The sequence below is a fragment of the Oratosquilla oratoria genome, chromosome 27 (genome assembly GCF_046742065.1).
Source record: "Oratosquilla oratoria isolate Oo_2021 chromosome 27, ASM4674206v1, whole genome shotgun sequence".
In the NCBI taxonomy this organism is placed as follows: domain Eukaryota; kingdom Metazoa; phylum Arthropoda; class Malacostraca; order Stomatopoda; family Squillidae; genus Oratosquilla; species Oratosquilla oratoria.
The window spans coordinates 13,682,179-13,700,216 of NC_134803.1; the positions used below are offsets into that span (position 1 = coordinate 13,682,179).

Here is an 18,038-nt window from a genome sequence, read left to right on the forward strand (position 1 = left end):
TCCTACATCTACATTTATAATGCATTAAGTATGAACACCTTGAAAAGTGTAAGTTGAGCATTACTTACCTACAGTCATAGAGGCAATAACTTTCTTCACAGCTTCTTTCTTTTTCTCCTTTTTATCACTATTCAACTCTGATTTCAACTCAAATATTTCACCCTTTTTGGTTGTAGTAAAGTACTTTGAGTCAGTCATGATGGATATTTTTCCTTACAGATTGCTGCAAATGGAACAAGAAAAACATATTTAATTGAAGAAGATAAGTTTGAAGAAGATTCCAACAACCTATTCAATACTGCTTCATTTTGTAAGAAGGCAATATATTTCCAGAAATATCAGGACCAATAATGGGTAGCATGGTAGTCCTGTGGGACACACTCATTAACGTTAAGCTTATTTTTAAATTTTTGAGATTATATAATCCCCATAATCGGATGCACATTTATATATATGTACTCTATATACCAAGAGCTTCTTTCCCCCTTATAAGGGAGGCAGCAAAGTCAAAGGCATGTACCCACTCCCACCCACCACCCTTTCCCCGCCTCTTATCCACAGCAAGGCTGCTTCATTTAATTGACGATCCCCCTCACCATCCCCTCATGCAGAAAAAGAGATGATGGGGAGAAATCCCTTCAGGCTCCATTAAAATATCCTTCACACATAAGCACCTCCTACACCTCCCTCCCTTGTATAACAGTATCATCTCTACAGTCACTCTCCACTCGTAACTATCTCCTGTCTTTTCCCTTCCTTGCTCCACAGACATTCCCCTCTTGCTCAATGCCCCATCCATCTCATCCTCAGTTGTCCCCTCAAATTAACTCCCTCCACCTCTGCCTTCCACACCTCTATACTAATTTTTCATCACTCATTCTTTCCATGTGTCCAAACCATCCTTATTATCTTTCATCAGCCCTATCTACCAGCTCCTTTTCCACTCCCACTCTCCTCCTCATTTCTCACTCTATCCAACCTAGTAACCACTACCATACTTCTGAAGACACTTCAGCTCCCATTTAAAATTTTCCTTTTTACCCCTTTTAAATTCCAAGCCTCTGTCCCATACAATGCTGGAGGCACAATCATCCCTTTATAAAATCTCCTCTTTGTATACATATATATACTTTGGGCTGTTGTCTGTGTAGTATTAATGTAGGACTATTTTCATGTCACCCATTAAATGTAATAAGAGGGAGGCAGTTGTTGGTTGCCAGCTCTCCAAGTGTGAAAAGAAGTAAGAATACATTGAAGATGACAGAAAGATCTTGGGGTAAGTCTAGAAATTGAATGTCCTGATGGAGGGGAGGGGATTAAATGGGCTTTGCTAATGGATCGCTCTAGCCGGACCACCAAAGTACCCATCAATAGTGTAGGGGTGTGCTGATGTTGTTTGCAATCTTTTGACTTCAAAAGTCCATCACTCATTAACAAGCTATATAAATCATTAGTTCGTCCACATTTGGAATATGCTGTTTCCATATGGTCAGCGAATCTTATTAAAGACATTGACAGACTGGAAAAAGTACAACAGCGAGCCACAAAACTGATTCCAAATATCAAAAATAAATCATACAAAAATTGACTAAAACATATGAATTTGTTTTCCCTAAAAAAGCGTAGACTCTGAGGTGACCTGATACAGGTCTTTAAGATTCTAAAGGGAACTGACAACATCAAAAGTGACAAAATTTTCACATTGAATGAGAATCAGACAAGAAACAATGGTCTCAAACTGTCCGGAAATAGATTCAATTTGGAACTGGGTAGAAACAACTTCGCCAACCGTGTAGTTAATGAATGGAATAAACTTCCTGCACAGGTAGTGCAATGTAGTTCAGTTCAAGCTTTAAGAATCATTTAGATAAACACCTAAGCAAGATGCTGTAATGATTATAATTTATTTTATATTGTTTGTTTTTGTTTTGTTATCATTTGTCTGTTTGATTATCATCTATTATCAGTTATATGTCAATTTATTATTATTTACTATTTACCTGCTTGTTTATTATTTAACTATACCTATGCATTTATTTATGTATTTTATTTGTTATTTACCCCATCTGGGGTATTGGCTGCATGTTATTGTGGCAAAGTAGCATGCAGTTTGTTGTTGTTGTTGTCGTTCCCTAGACTGTCTGTCCGAGCAGTCCCGTCTCCCCAAGGAAGGCCACAGCCGAAACTGGGTTTTCCCACAAATCCTTTATAGAGTGTATGTTGTGTTGTTTGCGTGCATGCTTGTGTATAATGCAGTCTTCCATTATGTGTTGTATGGTATGGGGTGAAGTGTTACATCCTGGGCAGCTGTTCACAACACGGTCGTCCAGCCTCTTCTGGTAGCTTAGAAGTGCTGGGTGGTGACCGCACCGCAGCCTGGCCAAGTGGACTCTGTCCTTTCGTGGGAGAGAGGATTCAGAAGGGTGGATATCAGGGGGTCTGGCATGCAGCAGTGTGTTGTCTTTCAGTGTGTTAATGGAGTGGTGAGTGATATGATTATGAATATGTTTCCGGAGGCTGGTATTTGGTGGTTGTGGAGGAAGAGAAGAGAGTATCTGTGCGTAATAAAGGTCTTTGGGTGTAGTTTTAATGTTTCTTGGTGTGTGTGGGTGTTCTGCTATGTAGTGTAGCGGGTGTGATGTGTTTGTGGTGGCTGCAGCAAGTGTTTGAGTGCCTCTCATGTCGAGGTGGTCCTTGACTTTGAGGACTTTTGTTTCATGGTGTAAATGGTCTGTAGGTGTTGTATTTGTGCAGCCTGTAATTGTTTTTAGGGCTTTGTTTTGTATGATTTGAAGGGTGTTGTGGTGTGTCTCACTGAGATTAGGAGCCCATGCAGGACTCGCATAATTCATCACTGAGCGTATGCATTGTTTGTATATTGTTATATTAGTTTCCTTGTTTTGTCCAAATGTTGTTCCAGTGATTGACTTAAGTGCGTTAAGTCTAGGTGTGCATTTGTTTTTTATGTTTGTGAGGTGTTGTTTGAAAGACATGGATGTATCGTATGTTACACCAAGAATTTTCGGTGTGTTTGTGTGTGGTATTAGAGTGTTGTTGATGTAGAGATGAGGTATGTATTTGTGTTCTTTTGTCCAGTTGGTGAGAAGTGTTGCTGTAGATTTGGTTGGAGCTATTTTGAGTCTGTCTGTGATGAACCATGTGTTGAGTGTGTCAAGGTAAGGCTGGATTATTTCTGCAGCTTTGTCTGTGTTACGATGTGTGCATGTAATTGTTATGTCATCTGCGTAGGAAGAGATTTGTATTTCTGAGGTGTCTGGTGTGGGTAAGTCATGCATGTATAGATTAAATAATGTGGGGGATAGAACTGAGCCCTGTGGTACTCCGTTCTTAATGTTTCTGATGTGCGATGATTGGCCATTATATGACACATGAGCATTCCTGCCTGCCAGATAATTGGCCAGCCATCTTTTGGTGTTATTGTGCATGTCTGTGTTATATATTTTATTTGTTAGGTTGTGGCGGGGGATAGCATCAAAAGCTTTACTAATGTCCAATGTTATAAGAAGTGTTCTGTGGTGGGGCCTATCTGAATTGATGCCATCTAAAATTCTTTGTGTGAGGTTTGTCAGAAGAGTGTTTGTGGAGTGTAGTGGCCTAAAACCGTGTTGTGAGTCAGCAAGGGGAATATGTGGTGTGACAAGTTTAAGTATTAGGCGTTCAAAGACTTTAGAGGGGGTGCAGAGAAGTGTGATTGGGCGGTGCAATGTTGGGATTGTTGGGTCTTTGTTCGGTTTTGGAATGGTGATTATTTTACCATGCTTCCAGATGTCGGGTATAGTGTTGTGTGAATAGCTGTAGTTTGCAATGTTTGTGAGTGCGTGTATACCTTGTGGTCCAATGTGTTTTAGGTGGATGTTGCTTATGTTATCAGGGCCACAGGCAGATGAGTGCTTGAGATTATGCATTATGAGTTTTGTCTGACTGTCTATGAAGGGTGTATAGTCTGAGTCTGTGGGGAAGTCTTTCTTACGTCGAATGGTGCGTCGGTCATCAGGGTGAGATGTAAGATGGCTCGTCTGTGCAAAATGATGTATGAGTGCGTTTGCTTGTTGTCTGTTTGAGGGTAGATTATCTGTTGTTGATACTTTAGGGTCTATATGGGGCGCCCCTACGGACCAGAGCCACACATCATTTTGTCTGTATTAGAGGAGAACTCTGTATATAGAGAAATGATGACACTTTTATACTACGACTGTCCCTCCATTATGCTGTCCCCCAACCCCTTGTTACTGTCCTGTACCATTTCTCTGAATATTCATTTCCTTTTTTCGCCTACCTACCCTGTGGTGGGGGCAAAAGAATACTGCCACCAAGTATTTCCACTTGAGTTGTATAAGGCGACAAAAAAGGGATGGGAGATGGGATTAGGAGTCCTACTACCTGTAGTAAAAAAAAAGGGACATTCCTAAAGAAGAAAGTAAAGGCATAAGAGGGTCTGGGAGCTTTCCAACCAGTGCCCTAAGGTTTGGGTCTTTTAATGTGAGTGGATGTGGTACAGATGAGAGTAAAAGGGAAGAGATAGGCAGTATGTTTGTGAGAAAAAAGATGGATGTACTGGCTTTGAGTGAAATTAAAATGAAAGGAAAGGGCAACTGTGAGTTTGGGAGTGTAGCTGGGAGGTACTCAGGAGTGAAGAGGGGATGAGGGAGAGAAGGGGTGGCTATACTAGTAAGTGAAGAGATAAGTAAGCGGGTAGTGGAGTGGAATGAGGTGTCATCAAGGTTGATGTGGATGAAGGTGAAGCTGGGAAAGGAGATGTGGGTTTTTGTAAGTGCGTATGGGCCTGGTAGTGAGAAGAGCATACAGGAAAAGGAGGATTTTTGGGTAGATAGTGCATAGAGGGATTAGGGAGAAATGTCAATGTAGTATTGGGAGACCTAAATGCTAGGGTAGGAAATGAACCAATTGACATAGTGATTGGGAAGTATGGAGTTCCAGGTAAAAATCGTAGTGGAGAATTGATGATGGAGATGTGTCCTGAAAGAGAGTTGATGATAGCAAATACAGTGTTTAACCCCTTCCATACGGTGCCGCACACGTAGGCGTCATGGGGAGCGAGTGTATTCGCGAGGCTGCCATATCGGCGTCTTGATTATATTTATTGTAGTCGCCCCTCCATAATGACATTCTTTCTAATTCTTTTGTAATCGCATTTTCTATGGTTATCAAAATTCACGGGTGAAGAGAGAACGATCGATATAAGCGGTGACTATATTTTATGATGCGAGTATTATTACGACACATCGTACGGCTGGCATTGGCTGCTGCCACCGAGATCTAAGTCCATGACGCCTACGTGTGCGGCACCGTATGGAAGGGGTTAAAAAGAAATTCAAGCATAAGTACACATGGGAGAGGGTGGTGGATGGAAGGGTGGCAGATAGAGCATTAATGGACTATATAGTGGTGACCAGGAGTATGGTAGGAAGAGTTAAGGATGTACATGTTCTAAGGGGAGAGAGTGGGGGAATATCAGATCATTTCCTGGTGGAAGGTAAATTGAGAGTGGAGAATAGGTAGAGAAAGAGGAAAAGGGCAGAAGGTAGGGAGGTACTTAGAGTGAACTGTTTAAATGAGGAAAAAAAAGAAAATGAGTATAAGAAGTTGAGAGAGGAGTGGGAGAGAGTAAAGGATAGAGTAGAACTAGGAGTGGAGGAGGAATGGGGATGGTTCAAGGAAAGAGTCATAAGGTGTGCAAAGATGGTGGTGTGGAAGGAGGAGGGCAGGAGGAAATAGAAGGAAGGGTAGTGAGTGGTGGGATGAGGAAGCAAAGAAGGGTGTAGAAGAGAAGAAGCAGGCATTCATAGATTGGCTACAAATTAGGATGAGGGAATCGTATGAGAGGTACAAAGTAAAGAGAAAGGAAGTTAAGCATAAGATAAAGGAAGCAAAGAGGAGAGCAGATGTGAAATGGGGAAAGAGTATGACAGAAAATTTTGAAAGTAATAAAAAGATGTTTTGGAAGGAAATTAAAAGAGGAAGAGGAGACGAATCAAGTTGAGAAGAAAAGGTAAAAGGTGCAGTTAAAGAGATGATAATGGAAGAGAAGGCAGTGAGAGGAAGGTGGGCAAAGTATTTTAGGGAGTTGCTAAATGTGAAGGAGGATAGGGAGGGAAAGGTAGTTGCAGTGGGAAGCGCTAAGAAAATGAGAGTGATGAGTGAGGAAAATGGAGGAGAAATAGGAAAGGATGAAGTGAAAGCAGCTGTTAACCACTTCCATATGGTGACGCCTACGTAGGCGGCATGAGGAGCAAGTGGGTACTCGATGATGCCGACGTCGCCATCTTGATTATATTTATTGTAGTCATACCTACGTAATTCCCATTCTCTCTAAACTGGCTTCATCAATTTTCTATGGTTATCAAAATACACGGGTGAAAGAGAACGAACGGTTGAGCACTGACTTTATCTTTTATAATGCGATTATTATGACGCAACATCGCACGTTGGACAGCTAATGCTGCCAGACATGCGATGTGCCCCGGAGTGAAGAGGTGAAGATGATGAGAGCAGGTAAGGCACCGGGTTGGATGGATGCCATGCAGAATGTCTAAAGAAAGGAGGTACAGTTATGGTGGACTGGCTGGTGAGGTTATTTAATGTTTGTTTAAGAGAGGGTAGAGTGCTGGAGGACTGGAGGAGTGCCTGTATAGTTCTGCTTTACAAAGGAAAGGGGGACAAGTGTGAGTGTAGTAGTTTCAGAGGGATCAGCTTGTTGAGTGTAGTTGGGAAGGCTTATGGGAGGATCTTGATTGAGAGGATTAGGAGAGGAACAGAGGGAGTAATTGGTGAGGGACAGTGTGGTTTTAGGACAGGTAGGGGATGTGTAGATCAGATTTTTGTGGTAAGACAGATATGTGAGAAAGCTATATGAAAAGCTAAGGATGTTTTTTTGGCTTTTATGGATCTGGAAAAGGCTTACGACAGGGTAGACAGGAAGGCACTGAGGGAGGTACTGCAGATATATGGGATGGGAGGAAAGCTGGTAAGAGCAGTCAAGAGTTTTTATGAGAGTACTAGAGCTTGCGTTTGGATTAGAAATGGAGAGTGAATGGTTTGAGGTAAAGGTGGGACTTCGTCAGGGATGTGTTATGTCGCCCTGGCTGTTCAATCTTTACATGGATGGGGTGGTGCAAGAGGTGAATGCAATGCGTTTGGATTAGAAATGGAGAGAGTGAATGGTTTGAGGTAAAGGTGGGACTTCGTCAGGGATGTGTTATGTCACCCTGGCTGTTCAATCTTTACATGGATGGGGTAGTGCGAGAGGTGAATGCAAGGGTAGTGGGTAAGGGGTTGGAGATGACTAAAGAAAATGGAGAAAAGTGGGAGGTGAGCCAGCTGTTGTTTGCTGACGACACTGCGCTTGTAGCAGGATCAGAGGAGGGATTGAGGAAGTTAGTGACAAAGTTTGAGGTGTGTGAAAGAAGGAAGCTGAAGATAAATGTGGGTAAAAGTAAGGTGATGAGATGTACAAGGGGAGAGAGTGACAGTAGGCTGGAAGTGAGCATTAAAGTGACCTTTAAAGGTCAGATATCAAGACTTCCATAACTTTTTGTATTTACAGTTTAATGTACACAAAAAAAACATACTGACAGTATTCTATATAATTCCACCATGTACATCTTATCAAATTTGGCAAAAAACAGTTTTGTCTTCATTTCATTGCGTTGTCTGCTATTCGAAACATTCCGCCCGTGCGCTTCGGGAAAGGTTCGGGGAATTCCGCGTTCGTGACGTCACAGTTGCCAAACAAACAATATTGTTATTCTGAATATCTAGACTTCGGAAAAGTGGTATGCGAGGCGCAATTAAAAGTGAATTTTCTGAATAAATTCTTCTGTAATAGGTAAAAACTTTATTTGTATGATTTTAAAAAGTACTTTTTCGATGATTTTTAGTGAATGGTATATCAGTTGATATCTGACCTTTAATATATCTAGACTTTGCAAAAGCTTTTGATACCGTCCCACACGAAAGACTACTTACTAAATTAGCTTTACACGGAATAAGTGGTAGCCTATTAGGTTGGACTAGTAATTGGTTGAATGGTCGAAAACAGAGAGTTGTTTTAAATGGAAAAACTTCTAGCTGGAAAAATGTTACAAGTGGAGTTCCTCAGGGTTCCGTTCTTGGGCCACTTCTATTCATAGAATAAATGATATAGACCATGGACTAAAATCTACTGTTTCCAAATTTGCTGATGATACAAAACTGTGCGGAGTAGCAAATGATCACTCAAACCAATAAAATTCAAGAAGATTTAGATAAATTACAGCAATGGTCTGAAAAGTGGCTAATGAAATTTAAAACAAGTAAATGCAAGGTAATGCACATAGGTAAAAATAACAGTAAGTATGATTACAAGTTATTTGGAAATTCGTTAACAAAAGTGGATAGTGAAAAAGATCTCGGTGTAATTATCAGTAACGACCTCAAATCATCCAAGCAGTGTATTTCAGTCTTTGAGAAAGCAAATAAGATTCTAGGACTGATCGCGCGATCTTTTGATTTCAAAAGTCCATCACTCATTAACAAGCTATATAAATTGTTAGTTCGTCCACATTTGGAATATGCTGTTTCCGTATGGTCAGCGAATCTCATTAAAGACATTGACAGACTGGAAAAAGTACAACAGCGAGCCACAAAACTGATTCCAAATATCAAAAATAAATCATACGAAAATCAACTAAAACATATGAATCTGTTTTCCCTAAAAAAGCGTAAACTCAGAGGTGACTTGATACAGGTATTTAAGATTTTAAAAGTGAATTGACAACATCAAAAGTGACAACATTTTCACATCGAATGAGAATCAGACAAGAAACAATGGTCTCAAACTGTCTGGAAATAGATTCAATTTGGAAGTAGGTAGAAACAACTTTGCCAACCGTATATTTAATGAATGGAATAAACTTCCTGCACAGGTAGTGCAATGTATTTCAGTTCGAAGCTTTAAGAATCATTTAGATAAACACCTAAGCAAGATGCTGTAACGATTACATTTTATTTTATATTTGTTTTTGTTTTGTTATCGTTTGTCTGTCTGATTTTCATTTATTATTAGTTATATGTCAATCTATTATTATTTACTCTTTACCTGTTTATTATTTAACTATACCTATGCATTTATTTATGTATTTTATTTGTTATTTACATTATTATAGTTTTTATTTATTATTTTATTATTTTCTTTTTTCTCATCCGACCTAGATATGGACCAAAAGGTCTCCTGTCGGCATGCTCCGCCTTTGTAATCCTTATATGAAGGAGTGATTGTGCCAACAGCAATGTACGGGGCAGAAACATGGAACATGAGAGAGGAAGAGAGGAGTTTGAATGTGTTTGAGATGAAATGTCTGAGAAGTATGATAGGGGTTACTAGGCTAGAGTGAGAAATGAGGAGGTGAGGAGGAGAACAGGGGTGGAAAGGGAGTTGGGAGATAGGGTTAATGAAAGAGTATTAGGATGGCTTGGACACATGGAAAGAATGAGTAAAGAGAGATTAGTAAAAGAAGTGTGGAAGGTGGAGGTGGAAGGAGTGAATATGAGGGGCGTCCTAGGTTGAGATGGATGGATGGGGTGAAAGGGGCTTTACAAAAGAGAGAACATAAGAATAAAGGAGACTGCAAGAGACCATAAGGCCTACACTAGAGGAATGTCTGTGGAGGAAGGATGGGAGAGGACAGAAGATAGGGGTGAATGGAGAAAGGTTGTGTATAGATGAGGCTATGATGCATGAGGGGGAGTGGGTGGGGGATGGGGGTGAGGAAGTATGTATGAGAAAAAATTTGACACAGCCCGAAGGGATTTCTCCCCGTCTTCTCCTTTTCTGCACGAGGGGATGGAGGGGGGGGGGGGTGCCGAATTTATGAAGCAGCCTTGTTGTGGATGTGCTGTGTCTTGCGACACTGCTTCTGACCCAGGGCAGTGGACAGGATGCAGGGATGACCTGTCATCCAGGAGGTGCCAAGATAGGAGGGAGGGAGGAGGGTGGAGGGGAGTGGAATATATGGGAAATGAAATGGGTGGGAGTGATTTCTATGCCTTTTTCTTTTTGGCTACCCCCCCCGTGTAAGGGGAAAAAAGCCTTTGGTATATGTATGTACATTATTTTAGTTTTTATTAATTAATTTATTATCATTATGGTTTTTCTTTTGCATCCAACCTAGATATGGATCAAAAGGTCTCCTGTCGGCATGTTTCGCCTTTGTAATCCTTTGTAATGTGGGGATGGAATGGGTGGGAGTGGATTTTATGCCTGTTTTTGGCTACCTCCCCTGTAAGAGGTAAAAAGCTGTTGGTATATGTATGCTAAGGAAGTCCACACTTAAATGATATGTCAATAGAAAATTATTTATTAATTTTATTCCCTGTGGTGGGGGAAAAGAATACTGCCACCAAGTATTTCCACTTGCATCGTAAGAGGCGAGAAGAAAGGTACGGGGATTGGGACTAGGCTTCCTTCTCCTTGTAGCCCCACAGGGGACATTCCTAAAAGAAAAAGTAAAGGCATAAGAGGGTCTGGGAGTTTTCCCACCAGCACCCTAAGGTTTGGGTCTTTTAATGTGTGTGGATGTGGTACAGATGAGAGTAAAAGGGAAGAGATAGGTAGTATGTTTATGAGAAGAAAGATGGATGTGTTGGCTTTGAGTGAAACTAAGTTGTTGTTGTTGTCGTTCCCTAGACTGTCTGTCCGAGCAGTCCCGTCTCCCCAAGGAATGCTACAGCCGAAACTGGGTTTTCCCACAAATCGTTTATAGAGTGTATGTTGTGTTGTTTGTGTGCATGCTTGTGTATAATGCAGTCTTCCATTATGTGTTGTATGGTATGGGGTGAAGTGTTACATCCTGGGCAGCTGTTCACAATGCGGTCATCCAGCCTCTTCTGGTAGCTTAGAAGTGCTGGGTGGTGGCCGCACCGCAGTCTGGCCAGGTGGACTCTGTCTTTTCGTGGGAGAGAGGAATGAGAAGGGTGGATATCAGGGGGTCTGGCATGCAGCAGTGTGTTGTCTTTCAGTGTGTTAATGGAGCGGTGAGTGATATGATTATGAATATGTTTCCGGAGGCTGGTATTTAGTGGTTGTGGAGAAAGAGAAGAGAGTATCTGTGTGTGATACAGGTCTTTGGGTGTTGTTTTAATGTTTCTTGGTGTGTGTGGGTGTTCTGCTATGTAGTGTAGCGGGTGTGATGTGTTTGTGGTGGCTGCAGCAAGTGTTTGTGTGCCTCTCATGTCGAGGTGGTCCTTGACTTTGAGGACTTTTGTTTCATGGTGTAAATGGTCTGTAGGTGTTGTATTTGTGTAGCCTGTAATTGTTTTTAGGGCTTTGTTTTGTATGATTTGAAGGGTGTTGTGGTGTGTCTCACTGAGATTAGGAGCCCATGCAGGACTCGCATAATTCATCACTGAGTGTATGCATTGTTTGTATATTGTTGTATTAGTTTCTTTGTTTTGTCCAAATGTTGCTACAGTGATTGACTTAAGTGCGTTAAGTCTAGGTGTGCATTTGTTTTTTATGTTTGTGATGTGTTGTTTGAAAGACATGGATGTATCGTATGTTACACCAAGAATTTTCGGTGTGCTTGTGTGTGGTATTAGAGTGTTGTTGATGTAGAGATGGGGTATGTATTTGTGTTCTTTTGTCCAGTTGGTGAGAAGTATTGCTGTAGATTTGGTTGGAGCTATTTTGAGTCTGTTTGTGATGAACCATGTGTTGAGTGTATCAAGGTATGGCTGGACTATTTCTGCAGTTTTGTCTGTGTTACGATGTGTGCATGTGATTGTTATGTCGTCTGCGTAAGAAGAGATTTGTATTTCTGAGGTGTCTGGTGTGGGTAAGTCATGCATATATAGATTAAAGAGCATGGGGGATAGAACAGAGCCCTGTGGTACTTCATTCTTAACGTTTTTGATGTGCGATGATTGGCCATTATACGACACGTAAGCATTCCTACCTGCCAGATAATTGTCCAGCCATCTTTTGGTGTTATTGTGCATGTCTGTGTTATATATTTTATTTGTTAGGTTGTGGCGGGAGATAGCATCAAAAGCTTTACTAATGTCTAATGTTATAAGAAGTGTTCTGTGGTGGGGCCTATCTGAATTGATGCCATCTAAAATTCTTTGTGTGAGATTTATCAGAAAAGTGGTTGTGGAGTCAGCAAGGGGAATATGTGGTGTGACAAGTTTAAGTATTAGGCGTTCAACGACTTTAGAGGGGGTGCTGAGAAGTGTGATTGGGCGGTGCGATGTTGGGATTGTAGGGTCTTTGTTCAGTTTTGGAATGGTGATTATTTTACCATGCTTCCAGATTTCGGGTATAGTGTTGTGTGAGTAGCTGTAGTTTGCAATGTTTGTGAGTGCATGTATACCTTGTGGTCTAATGTGTTTTAGGTGGATGTTACTTATGTTATCAGGGCCACAGGTGGATGAGTGCTTGAGATTATGTATTATGTGTTTTGTCTGACTGTCTATGAAGGGTGTATAGTCTGAGTCTGGGAAAGTCTTTCTTACATCAAATAGTGCATCGGTCGTCAGGGTGAGAAGTGAGATGGCTTGTCTGTGCAAAATGATTTATGAGTGTGTTTGCTTGTTGTCTGTTTGAGGGTAGATTGTCTGTTGTGATTAGTGCTGCATGAGAGCGTGTTGTGTTACTGTTGGATAGTGTAATGCTGTTGAGTGTTTTTTACAATTTGCTGGTGTTTGTTTTGTGATCAAGTGTATTGATAAAGTTTTGCCAATTTTGTGCTTTTTGTTCGTGTATTTTATTGGCAATCACAGTGTTTAGTGTTTGTATTTGGTTTGCTATGTTTTGAGGGATAGGTGTGGGGGTATTGTGTTTAAGTGTGTCTCATTGTCTGATGAGGCCTTAGATTTCTGGTGTGAAGTTGGGGTTGTGTGATTTTCTGTTGCCTCTAGGGATGTATCTCTTGTCTGCGTTTTGTATGATTGTATTAAAAGTGTGCACAGCATTGTTTATGTTTGTGATTGGTGTACTGTTAAGTGTTTCAAAATGTTGTTCTGTCTCTTCAGTAAAAGCTTCCCAGTTAGCTCTCTTGTAATTGGTGTATGTGTGTCTGTGGCCAACTAGGGTGCATCTTGTTTTGGTGGTGATGATGATTGGAAGGTGGTCAGAACCAAGGGTTCCGAACACTCTCCATGATGTTGTTGGGGTTAGACAGGGGGAGCAGAAGGTGATATCAGGAGAGGAGGGAGTGTAGAGGGCTTGGTGTGGGATATGTGTGTTGTTCATGATAGTCAATGAGTCTGTGTCAGGGTTGTCGACATACCAGGCAGACGACTTGGCGTTGAAGTCACCACCCATGATCAGGTTGGGGATTGAGGCTAGTTGGCTAAATTGAGGTCTGTAGGTGTTTGGAACTGTGGGGGATGATGGGGGGGGGGGAATGTACATGTCAACTATTGTCAGTGTTGATTTGTTGCCCATGCGGATTCGAATGGACTGGATTTCTGTAGTGTTATCTGTGGTAGGGAGGAGAATTTTGGTTATGCCACTTGTGTCCACAAAACAGATGGAGTGGTGGATCAGGGTGATGAGTCCACCGCCATTGCCGTCGGTCCGGTCTTGTTTGATGGTGGTGTAATTATGAAATGATGGTGTTTTGTGTGAGTGTCTTAGTTTTGTTTCTTGTATAATTGCAATGTGTATGTTGTGTTGTTTAAGAAAGTGTTCGAGTTCATGTTTTTTCGTGTTAATACCGTCAATGTTGTGTTGTAATATGTTGATGTTGTGTGTTCTGTATGTGTTGTATGTTGTCGTTTGGGGTTGAGGTTGGGGTGTTAATGGGGAAGGTATAGGATCTGGGTTAGAGGGGGGAAAGGAGAGATTGGGGACAGAGGAAGGGGAGTACTGATTGGGGATAAGGGCAAAGGGAAATTGAGAGTGGGTGAGGGTGCTGGCTGTGGTTGGGCAGGTGGGAGTGGGGTTACTGGAGGGCAAGTAGAATATGTCCAAGTGTTTGTGTATTGGTTTGTGTCAGCAAGTGTTGTACAAGTGAGGTGGGCCCAGTTTTTGCACATATTGCACTGAACTGAGCCCTTTGTCTGTCTGCTCGAAGGGTGAGTGTAAGTTTGGGAGTGTAAGTGGGAGGTTATCAGGAGTGAAGAGAGGGTGAGGGAGGGAAGGGGTGACTATTCTAGTAAGTGAAGAGATAAGTAAACGTGTAGTGGAGTGGAAGGAGGTTTCCTCAAGGATAATGTGGATGAGGGTGAAACTGGGAAAGGAGATGTGGGTCTTTGTAAGTGCATATGGGCCTGGCAGTGAGAAGAGTGTAGAAGGAAGGGAGGCCTTTTGGATAGATTTAAATGAGTGCATAGAGAATTTAGGGAGAAATGTCAATGTAATAGTACTGGGAGACCTTAATGCTAGGGTAGGAAATGGTCCAATTGATGGAGTGGTTGGGAAATGTGGAGTTCCAGGAAAGAATCGTAGTGGAGAGTTGATGGTGGAAATGTGTCTAGAGAGTTGATGATAACATATACAGTGTTTCGGAAGAAAGTCAAGCATAAGTACACATGGGAGAGGGTGGTGGATGGAAGGGTGGTGGATGGAAGGGTGGTAGATAGAGGGTTAATGGATTATGTAGTGGTAAATACGATTATGATAGGAAGAGTTAAGGATGTACATGTGCTAAGGGGAGAGGGTGGGGGAATATCAGGTCATTTTTTGGTGGAAGGTAAGTTGAGAGTGGAGGATAGATGGAGAAAGAGGAAAGGGGCAAAAGGTAGGGAGGTGCTTAGAGTGAACTCTTTAAATGAAAATGAAAAGGAGAAGGAGTACAAGAAGAAGCTGAAGGAGGACTGGAAGGGAGTGAGGGAGGAGTGGGGATGGTTCAAGGAGGGAGTCACAAAGTGTGCAATGATGGTGTGTGGAACAAGAAGGACAGGGGGAAATAGAAGGAAGGGTAGTGAATGGTGGGATGAGGAAACAAAGAAGGTTGTAGAAGAGAAGAAGCGAGCTTTCACAGTTTGGTTACAAAATAGGACGAGGGAGTCATATGAGAGGTACAAAGAAAAGAAAAGAGAAGTAAAGCAAAAGGTAAAGGAGGCAAAGAGGAGAGCAGATGTGAAATGGGGTAATAGTATGATAGAAAATTTTGAAAGTAATAAAAAGATGTTTTGGAAAGAAATTAAGAGAGGAAGAGGAGGTGAATCAAGTAGAGAAGAAAAGGTAAAAGGTGTAGATGGAGAGATGATAATGGAAGAGAAGGCAGTAAGGGGAAGATGGGCAGAGTATTTTAGGGAGTTGCTAAATGTGAAGGAGGATAGGGAGGGAAAGATAGCTGCAGTGGGAAATGCTAAGAAAATGACCGTGATGAGTGAGGAAAATGGAGGAGAAATAAGGAAGGATGAGGTGAAGGCAGTTGTTAAGATGATGAAAGCAGGTAAGGCACCTGGTCTGGATGGATGCCATGCAGAATGTCTAAAAAAAAGGAGGTACAGTGATGGTGGACTGGCTGGTGATGTTATTTAATGTTGGCTGGAGAGAGGGTAGGGTGCCGGAGGACTGGAGGAGTGCTTGTATAGTTCCACTTTACAAGGGAAAAGGGGACAAGTGTGAATGTAGTAGTATCAGAGGGATTAGTTTGTTAAGTGCAGTTGGAGAGGCTTATGGGAGGATCTTGATTGAGAGGATTAGGAGAGGAACAGAGGGAGTAATTGGTGAGGAACAGTGTGGATTTAGGACAGGTAGAGGTTGTGTAGATCATATCTTTGAGGTAAGACAGATATGTGAGAAAGCTATAGGAAAGAGGAAGGATGTTTTTTGGGCTTTTATGGATCTGGAAAAGGCTTATGATAGGGTAGACAGAAAGGCACTGTGGGAGGTACTGCAGATATATGGGATAGGAAGAAAGGTTCTAGGAGCTGTCAAGAGTTTTTATGAGAGTAGTAGAGCTTGTGTCAGGATTAGAAATGGAGAGAGTGAGTGGTTTGAAGTAAAGGTGGGACTTCATCAAGGATGCGTTATGTCACCCTGGCTGTTCAACTTATACATGGATGGGGTAGTGCGAGAGGTAAATGCAAGGGTAGTGGGTCAGGGATTGGAGATGGTTAAAGAAAATGGAGAAAAGTGGGAGGTGAGCCAGCTGTTGTTTGCGGACGACACTACGCTTGTGGCAGAATCGGAGGAGGGATTGAGGAAGTTGGTGACAGAGTTTGGGAGAGTATGTGATAGAAGAAAGCTAAAGATAAATGTGGGTAAAAGGTGATGAGATGTACAAGGGGTGAAAGTGACTGTAGACTGGAAGTGAGCATAAAGGGAGAGCAACTGGAGGAAGTGGATAGTTTTAGATACTTGGGTGCAAATGTGGCAGGAAAAGGTGGAGTGAAGGTGGAGGTAGAATGTAGATTGAGAGAAGTGAGTAAATGCCTTGGTGGATTGAAGAGTGTAATGAGGAATAGACATTTGGGAATGGATGCTAAGAGGAGACTATATGAAGGAGTGATTGTGGCAACAGGACTGTATGGGGCAGAAGCATGGAACATAAGAGAGGAAGAGAGAAGGAGTTTGAATGTGTTTGAGATGAGGTGTCTGAGAAGTATGATGGGGGTTACTAGGCTACATAGAGTGAGAAATGAGGAGGTGAGGAGGAGAACAGGGGTGGAAAGGGAGTTGGGAGATAGGGTTGATGAAAGAGTATTAGGATGGTTTGGACACACAGAAAGAATGAGTGAAGAAAGACTAGTAAAAGAGGTATGGAAGGCAGATGTGGAGGGAGTGAACATGAAGGGACGTCCTAGGATGAGGTGGATGGATGGGGTGAAGGGGGCTTTGGGGAAGAGGGGAATGTCTGTTGAGGAAGGATGGGAGAGGACAGAAGATAGGGGTGAATGGAGAATGGTTGTATATGGATGATGTTGTGATGCATGAGGTGGAATGAGGTAGTATGTGTGAGCAAAATTTAACGCAGCCTGAAGGGATTTCTCCCCGTCTTCTCCTTTTATGCATGGGGGGATGAAGAGGGGGGTTGCCGATTTAATGAAGCGGCCTTGCTGTGGATGTGCTGTCTTGCGACACTGCTTCTGACCCAGGGCAGTGGACACGGTGCAGGGATGACCCGTCATCCAGGAGGTGCTAAGATAAGAGGGAGGGTGGAGGGGGTGTGGAGTGTATTCAGGGATGGAATGATTTTATGCCTTTTCCTTTTTGGCTACCTACCTTGTAAGGGGGAAAAGCCTTGGTATATATATGTAATTTAATAAACTCTAACTTATCAACATAATATATGCTTTTCTTTGCTGAAATCAATAACAAACCTTGCTAAAAGCAATATACTAGCAAATGGAGCCACAAGTGCTTCAAGATTCCACATTTGTTTTAACAGATTGAAGATATAAAAGAATGATAAAATGTTATGTTCTAACCTAATTTGTAATGTGGTACTTGTAATGCTATAAGTCATCAGGGTCATCGTCGCTGTTAGGAATGTTGATGGCTGGTTTTGGCATGTGATCGGACTGGGGATTGTAGAGGAATTTCACTGCTTCAAGAAAAGCACAAAGCTCAGCTCTTTATCATTGTTAAAAAAGAAGTAGTATGCAAGGTACTGGTGGAAGTACTAAGGGCATATTCCAGGCCTCAGTATACAACATGGTCATCACCATTGTCAAACTGACATCAGACTGCACTGACAAGTACATGGACAAACGAACATGGAGCATGGGAAATTGTACGATTGGCTTGCTTTTAGCAGTTCGTTTTGTTATTTTCACCAAGACTGATGTATCTTTATTTACAAAATTAATACTAAATATACTAGTGATATATCACTTAGGTGTGCACAAGGTAGCTATTGCCATTGTCAAACTGACATTGATGGGACTGGACGATGACACAAACCTGGTACGTACAGTGCTCGACAAAAGTTCGCGGCGCCTCAGCGAATCTAAACAAAAATGCACAAAAATGTAATTAATCATTATATTTATTGGATTTTTACTCACCTAATACTTGGTTGGGAGTCCTTTGCGCTTTAACACAGCCTCAAGACGACGTGGAA

At 41.9% G+C, this 18,038-nt stretch overlaps 1 protein-coding gene across 7 annotated transcripts in view; it reads right to left on the reverse strand.

The window, feature by feature from the left end:
* Positions 1-18,038, reverse strand: part of AP-1-2beta (adaptor protein complex 1/2, beta subunit) — a 166,237-nt gene that overhangs the window by 142,831 nt on the left and 5,368 nt on the right. For 6 of the 7 annotated variants that reach the window (XM_076210262.1, XM_076210265.1, XM_076210263.1 and 3 more), the window contains exon 2: positions 69-223. In XM_076210262.1, the coding sequence (XP_076066377.1) occupies positions 69-198 (130 nt within the window). In that variant the 5' untranslated portion in view covers positions 199-223. Of the gene's footprint in view, positions 1-68; positions 224-17,403; positions 17,486-18,038 lie in introns of those variants that run through there. The other variant, XM_076210260.1, reaches the window with a different exon arrangement.